Source organism: Octopus bimaculoides, chromosome 6, assembly GCF_001194135.2.
Source record: "Octopus bimaculoides isolate UCB-OBI-ISO-001 chromosome 6, ASM119413v2, whole genome shotgun sequence".
In the NCBI taxonomy this organism is placed as follows: Eukaryota; Metazoa; Mollusca; class Cephalopoda; order Octopoda; family Octopodidae; genus Octopus; species Octopus bimaculoides.
Window position 1 is genome coordinate 1,337,039 of NC_068986.1, and position 8,618 is coordinate 1,345,656.

General features: G+C 35.1%; 1 protein-coding gene across 3 annotated transcripts in view; it reads left to right on the plus strand.

The window, feature by feature from the left end:
- The window catches only part of LOC106881072 (espin), a 177,035-nt gene that overhangs the window by 119,733 nt on the left and 48,684 nt on the right, over positions 1-8,618 (plus strand). For all 3 annotated transcript variants that reach the window (XM_014931286.2, XM_014931284.2, XM_014931285.2), the window contains exon 4: positions 4,983-5,117. In XM_014931286.2, coding sequence (XP_014786772.1) covers positions 4,983-5,117 — 135 coding nt within the window. The remainder of the gene's footprint in view (positions 1-4,982; positions 5,118-8,618) is intronic.

Sequence of the window (8,618 nt, forward strand, 5' to 3'; positions counted from 1 at the left end):
CGTTGTATGATGCTATATCCCCTTCTATTTCGTTAAATGCTTCAAGTAACTTGTCTCTAAGTCTCTGTCCGTTTGCAGGGTCTTTAAGCTTCCACACCCTTCTCCTCCAAGCCTGTCTAATTCTGGACACCCATTTTGTTGTGGGGTACATTCTTCGCCAGGGTAGGTTTTGGCATTTATAAGCCACCCTCTTTCCCTATTTCTGGTGAGGATGTAGTCGATTTGGCTAGAGTGTCTGCCGGAGCGGTAGGTGACTAGGTGACTGGCAGGTTATATATATATATATATATATACACACACACACACACATTTATATATATGACAGGCTTCTTTTAGTTTCCATCTACCAAATCTCAGTCAGAGGACTTTGGTTGGCCTAAGGCTATAGTAGAAGACACTTGCCTAAGTGCCACATAGTGAGAATGACCGCAAAACCATGTGGTTGGGAAGCAAGCTTCTTTCCACACAGCCACCCCTGCGCCTGTGTCTATTTTTGTTTTAGTATTTTTATTATTTCATTATTATTTTTGTTTACTTTTTATTTTGCTATTTTTATTGAAATTATAATTTTTCTTTTCCATTTTTCACATTTGCTTGATACTCACACACACCACACACATGCTCACATTTATACATACCCTTCTCTAAGCACACACTCACACAAGTACACATATAGATGTCTGTACATTTTAACAAGTGTATAGACACACACACACACACACACACACACACACACACCACACATAAACAAAGACACATACACTTTGCTTTATTTATCCACATAAACTCTCTCTCTTGCACCCCACCTACCTGCTCGCATTTGCAAGTCTGCACAATTTGCAAGCCAGTATTTGTTTAATTTTCCACTCATATATGTACATACATTCACACAGGCACACATACAGATATGCACACAAGTGCATGTTTTTCATATGTGTGTGTGTGTCCCACAAACACATACAATCTTTTTGTGCTGCAGTCATCACTCACTCTTCTCCAAGCCATGCATTATTGATATCCATCATTTAGTCTCTCGCTCTCTCATATCAGTAACTCTGTAGTGCCATTAATATTTCTCTTCTGTTACTCCCTCTAGTTCTGCCCGTCTTTCACTACATTCTCTTCCCTACTACCCTCTCCAACCCAAATGACTTTGTTCTTCCCATTATGCCATCACTCCTCCCACCCACTTGGCACCTGGAAACTGAATGGAAGCTCATCATGCAGATACAGCAGTGGTTTAAAAGTTTGCTTCAAAACACTGTGGTTTTGCATTCAGTTCTACTGTGTAGTACATTGAAGAGATATACTATAACACTAGACTGATGAGTGTCTTGTGAAGAAATTTGACTGATGGAGGCTGTATTAAGACCATCACATATATGTGTGTATGGACATGCAAATATATGTAAATGTTGATATCTCATTAACCTCCATTTGAGCAAAATGATGTTTACATTTCCTTGTTGACATTTATGACCCCTTGCTCTGTGCTTGTGGGGAAATGTAGAATGAATAAATCCCTTCCTGGAAAAATAGTTGAGTTTTGGGGACAGAAAAAGTGTTCTGCAATAAAATCCTACCTCAAAATTAATTTCCATTTAAGTCGTGCTTTCATGGAAAAGTGGGTATTCAGTGAACAAACATGCCTGTGTGTAAGCTCGTATCTAAATGTATATTTGTCTCCATATGTCTTTATGTTGATACCACTTGACCAGCATTGACAGTATTTATGCCATGCATAATCAACAAGTTTAGCAGTGCAGCAGTACTTTACTTGAAAACAAGAAAGTGTTGGTATCAAGAAGGTCTTCTGGGTGTGGAATACTGCTTCAGCAAGTCTCATCCAACACATACCAGCATGGAAAAAGAAAATGTAAAAACAACAGTGCCAATGAATTAATTAATATTAATCTTCTTTCACCATCATTAACTTCAGTGATTTATTATTTTTTATTCATCCTAAACTTTTCAAATTTACTCATGTATATTATTGTACATCTATTTATTGATTCTCCCATCCAACAACTTCAGCAAACTCCATGCTTTGCTGTGAAGGTCCGATATGACCAGAATTCTCTTCCATTCTTCCCAAAATGATTAAAATCACATTAGCCATTAAGTTAATGGTGAATTTTCCTCAGTGAATAACTATTTTTAATTAGATTGTTGATGGTCACTACATTTAGTGTGAGAAAACTAAATTAGCTGTCTCATTCTGCTTTACCTGATAATATTCCACACATTAAATATGCTTTTACCTACTTAGCTATTATATATCGTACAAATGTAGTCTAGATGACAATTCTCTTTTCAATCTATAATATATATATATAAAATTATATCTTTTAAATTAAATTCACTGGAAATATCTGGAAGGTAGATGTTTTGACTATCCGTTAATAGTCTCAACATAGAAAACATTACCTAACCTATCTTTCTTCTCACCTTTCTTTAGACATTCATGTTTAAATGCATGTTTGTAAACATAACTTTTAATTCTCAAATGAAAAAAATCTAATTTCACTTATATCTACTCTTAACTTTCAACATTCAAATTATAATGAAACGCAACATAACTTTGCAATCCTCATGACTTAATGCATTATATCGTTCAATTTTTATCAACCCTCATAAATCATCATTAACACATGTATGTGTGTGTCTATCTATATGTATGTGTGTGAATATACACAGACACATATCACTTGTATTGATCAGACCAATGGATTTTCTTACAGATCACTGATCAAAATGCGCTTACAATTCTTCCTTGATTTTGCTCTTCTTTTTCATCTTGGTACAAATTAGTTAACTAAATTCCTTCCCATCATGTGGAAGCCTTCCAAGTTGCCTTTTCCAATCTCTTGGATACCATTCGGCAACTTCATGATTTCACTTGTCTCTGAACCTTGTAGCATGCCTGGACCAGTGAGACTTGGGCTTTCAGTGTTCCGAGGTTGTGCCATTCACTTTGATCCATTCTCAAATTACTTCATTTGGGATTTGCTCTCACAATTAGACTCCCAGTATGGAATAGATCTTTCCAAAACCCTTTGCATCATAGACAACCATTATTCTTTATATATATATATATATCATCATCATCATCATCATCATCATCATCTTCATTTAACATCCTCTTTCCATGCTGGGATGGGTTACATGGTTTGACTGGAACTGGTAAGCTGGAGAGCTGTACCAGGTTCCAGTCTGATTTGGCAGGGTTTCAATGGCTGGATGCCCTTCCTAACATCAACCACTCCAAGAGTGTAATGGGTGCTTTTTACGTGCCACTGTCACAGGTGCCATTCACATGACACTGGCAACAGCAATGGCTGGAGAAGTTATAGTAAGAAGTTTGCTTCCCAACCACATCGTTCTGGATTCAGTCCCACTGTGTGGCACCTTGAGCAAATGTCTTCTGCTATATCCTTGGGCCAACCAAAACTTTGTAAGGGGGTTTGGTAGACAGAAACAGAAAGAAGCCCTTATATAAATATATACACACATATATGTATGTATCTTTGTGTGTGTATTGTGTTTGTACCCCATTACTGCTTGACAAATGATGTTGGTTTGTTTACATCCCTGTAACTTAGAAGTTCCACAATGAGACCAGTAGAATAAGCACCAGGTTTAAAATATATAGGTACTGAGTTCAATTTGTCTGACTAAACCTTTGAAGGTAATGCCCCAACATGGCTGCAGTCCAGTGATGGGAACAAGTAAAAGATGAAAGAGTGTGTGTGTGTGTGTGTGTGTGTGTGTGTGTGTGTGTGACACCTAAGGGAGAAAACAAAAGAAAGAAAAAGAGGGAAGTATCTGGAAATTAGTATAAGTTGAAGATTAAAAAGCTGAAAATGTAACAGAATGTTGATAATAAATCCATGAACAGCTGTAGTGGGTTAAAGCTGAAGTAGACAGTAGTGAGTAGGTGAGTATTTCTGGTGAATAGTGAAGTATTGATCTATTCTGCTATAAGGAAATGATTATGGAAAGTTAAAGAGTTAAAAATGTCAAAGAGTACATTAAAACATCATATGTATATATATATATATATATATATATAGTGAGATCAGGAATGTCTATTAGTGAGAATGTATGAACATACCAGCTAAAATATTAGTATAGTATTAAACAGAAGGTGGTATGAGGTTCATGTTTCAGGAGGTACTTGTGAAAGTGGACACAGTTCGTAAATATTTCTGATTTAACATGTAGATGGTTTGCAGTTTTATGAGATTTTTAACTATGAGGCTCTTCTCACTTACAGATAACTATACATGTGGGCACATTCATGGCTGTGAGGTTAAGAAATTTGTTTCACAATATATTTTATGTTTTATTTATGTTCTCCAGTCTTTATATTTTTAAGTCATGCAAACCACCTGAGGGTTTCTAATCACCTGAGGGAAATAGCTAATCTCAACAACAGTAATATGTAATGGGTTACACCCCTTACAATGTATTTTCAATCCACAATGTACTACTTGAAACATTCTATTCTTACAACATATACATTGTTGATATTTGAGTAATTGGGTATTTGACATTGGTTAGCATCGGTTAGGTATGAAACTAGATGTTATAATAATAGGATATATCATTATATATATGCTTGTGTGTGTATCACAAACCACATAATATGATGAGCACTATGTAGTTATTGTAGAAAAGAAATTTAAACAATGGTACTTTAGTCATACTTCCTCTTTCAGAGATATAGGAAAGAGGAATATAGTGAAAGTATCCAAGGACATGCTACTGATTTCAATATCAAATGGAAGATCCTCAAAGGGATACTGGTCATACAGAAATATGACAACTTATTGCAAATTATGTATAGCTGAGAAAGAGTTTATTATTCAAAAGCCTAATAAATATTCAAACTATATAAATCATTGATTAGAGATATTTACTATATGCTGCCACTCTTTTGCTGAATATTTAATCTTTTCAACTATTTAATCTAATTTCAGTGTGTTTTAATCCTGCTGAGGCATAATTGCAATCCAAATATCAAAGACAGCACTGGCCAAACAGCTGCTGATGTGGCTGACCGCTGCTGCCAACCAAGTTGTTCCAAAGCCATCAAAGAGTATCCTTATAAACCAGTATGTAGTTTTTTTTTTATTTGTTTTTCTCATTTGTAACCCAAGATTAACTATGATTATACATGTTATTTCAATACACTTGAATCATAATTGCTTTGAATTTAATTTGAAGTTACATGAACTCCACTGGCTTGAATCACTATAACTGTAAAATAAGTACAATTTCTGTCGCTGTAAGAGTTAAGTGATTACTTTTGGAAGAGAATGCTTGTGTAAATATCCATTTTGTTTTAAAATTTGCTAATTCAAAATTTAAATCCCCCTCTTCCTCATTGTCTTTCTCTCCCTCCCTCTTTCTCTCTCTCCCTTTTTCTCTCCCCCTCTCTCTCACACACACACACATCAATATGTTCAAATGTCTAAATATTGATTCATTTGTCTGAAATAACCTATTACATTCAAAAAGTTGACTATTAGAAAAGCTGATAAGGTACATGAGCATAGTCCTTCAGATGTAAATCTGTAGGAAACCAGGAATTTCAATGTGCTTTTATTTATTATTCTTCCTTCCAGCCTCTTACCAAATTCCCTATTTAGGTTTCTGATATCAACGGATGCAAATGTGTTCCATGATTCAGAAGCCATGGCTGGCTGAATTAACAGTATTCTGTGCAACCGGTCTATAGGCCAATGGTTCCTATCTTGCTACTGGCTCTGTATTTCACTCCCAATAACCAGGTTTGCTTATTTCTGAGATATTACAGAATGGTGTAATTCAGTATCGAAGACAACAGCTGTAATATTGAATTTACAAATGATTTATTGCCTTGCCTCACTAAGTTCAGTTTCTGCTGTGGGAGATGTTGAAGATAAGGACTCGTTTAATTTGACTCAGCATCAGATGTCTTTGAAGAGACTAAGGAAAAATGAATTTACATCAGCAAATCTAGTTATTCGGTACTCTTGTTTGTCCTTCCTAAAGGTTACTATATCTGGCCATCACTGCTCTAACACCCTGTCTGCCTGGAAATCAAAGTCCCGGAGGATTTTTGCCTTTCCCTTTTCATTCATTACTTTTTCCGGTGTATGTTGGTACCAAGCACCTGTAACCTCATGTTCATAGTTACAGCAGAGTAGCCAGTAGAGGTTTTTTATTATTATTATTGTTGTTTTGTTTCTGTCAGTTACTAAGTATCATTTTGCTCTTTGTTATAGTCTAGACAGTTCTTTCACATTAGGAACATTTCCTATCACTCCTGAACAGAATCTGCAGCCATAACTAGATTATTCACATATACAAGTTAGTGAGGACATTTGATTTTGAACTGCTGTGTTATTTGCCTCAAGAATTATAAAGAATGGAAAAATATCTTGTTGACAGAGCTAACCCTCACTGTATTATATAACTTACTCTCATTATCTTTATATATGTATTGGGTTCCATCCACTTGACCACAGAGCATAAAATTACAGAAATCATGCGTGTATCCAGGAAAAATGTCTATGTCAGTATGATTAAATAATACAAAAGGATGAGGTACTTGAGGCTGTACTTAGCATTACGCTAGTTAAAGTTACCCAAGAGAGACATTTCTTCAATTTCACAAAGCCATACATTACATATTATTTGATGTGATATATACATTACATATTATTTGATGTATAAATTATATGGCTTACCTCAGACACACTGTTCAATTCCCATGGATGATCATACAACTTTTTTCCAGTTTAAATACATACACACACACACACACACACACATACATACATACAAGTTTAAAATAATGGTCATTACATATAATTCGATTTTTGGAGCAAATGTGGCTAACAGCTGTTTCCAGTAATCATTATAGGTACATTACTGATAAGTTTACTCAGTTGATTTATTGATCAACTGAGGTACACTGAACGACCTAAGAAAATTAATGCTACTTTTGTCAAAGCCATTACTGGAAATAACAAGTAGAGCACTTGAGGAATGGCTATTGTGTGGGGAAAGTGGGGAAGATTGGGATGTTTCAAGTAGAATAGAGAGCAGGGGAAGACAGGTTACAAGGGGTGGGAGCATGTAAGGGAGTGGTAGAAGTAGTGGCATAAGTAGTGTGTGTGTGTATATATATATATATATATATATATATATATAATTAAATACACAACCAAAAGTGCTACTATTATGCTATTATGATACTTGAATGGGAATATTTATTTCTCATTGCTCCAGTCCACTCAGCTGGGAAAAGTGAATAGTGCCTGGATTTGAAAGGACCAGCCTTGTCACATTCTGTGTCATGCTGAATTTCCCTGAGAACTACATTAAGGGCAAATGTGTCTGTGGAGTGCTCAGCCATTTGCATGTTAATTCCATGAGCAGGCTGTTCTCTTGATCTGATCAAGTGGAACCCTCATCATTGTAATAATTAATGGAGTGCCAGTTTTATTCACACGCAATTATTCTGAAATCCATTTCTCCATGCCACCATGTGTAGTAGAGTTTAAACAAATATGAAAATTAGCATTCACTTTTAGAGTTTGGACTTATAAAACTCTTTCTATTACTAATCTTTCATCTGTAAGGTAAAATTAGAACCTGTTGTCAACCAAACTGACTGAGATGCAATGGATTATGTACCCTGTGTATCAGTCACTCATCATAATCCTTTGTCACTTTACTTGTGATGTCCGACATGCTGAGATCTAGGTACATAATTTTTTACTCTGCTTCTTCTGTTTTGGGTTCTTTATTGCTAATGTGTGAGTCTTTTCCACTCTACACTTGTCATCCATATACATAGTGTGTCCAAACCAGCAAGCAGCAGATAATGCCAATAATACCCAGATCCTGTCTCATCGCTCTTGTGACCTGCTATTCAAGTTAGTCAACATATTAATAGATTTCAAAACGTCTCCATCATGTGTGATCAATCTGATCAATTGTTGTCATTTATTTGTTCAACATTAACAGCTTTTTAATCAAATAAGTCAAACATTTGAACTAAGACCATTGATCAGAAACACTATTTCTAATCAATAACCTTTGGTCAAATAATATTTAACCTAGTTAATTGTGTAGATGATAAAGTTGAGCAGACACCTTTAACCTAATAATAATATATTATATACACCTTATGAAGTCTATAATTTCTTGGTATAACAGAAAATTATTTTATATTTTAAGATATATATATATATATATTGTTGCTATTATGTTAAACTGTCGTATGTCCAAAATTGGCCAAATGCGTTTTTTCCAAAATTTTTCTTTGCTTGCAATAATCCAGTTCTTTTGGTCAACTATCGTTTCTCTAGCCGTTTCTGTTGCCAAGATATTAAAAATTGTCAAAGTGTAGCACAATGGTTTTGCTATGGAATGGTGAAACTATTTTCTCATTTTCTGAAAAAGCAACATTTTCGACTTACAACACTTTTGCATGATAACAATGATATATGTAAATTATATATATATATATATATATATATATATATAGGCGCAGGAGTGGCTGTGTGATAAGTAGCTTGCTTGCCAATCACATGGTTCCGGGTTCATTCCCACTGCGTGGC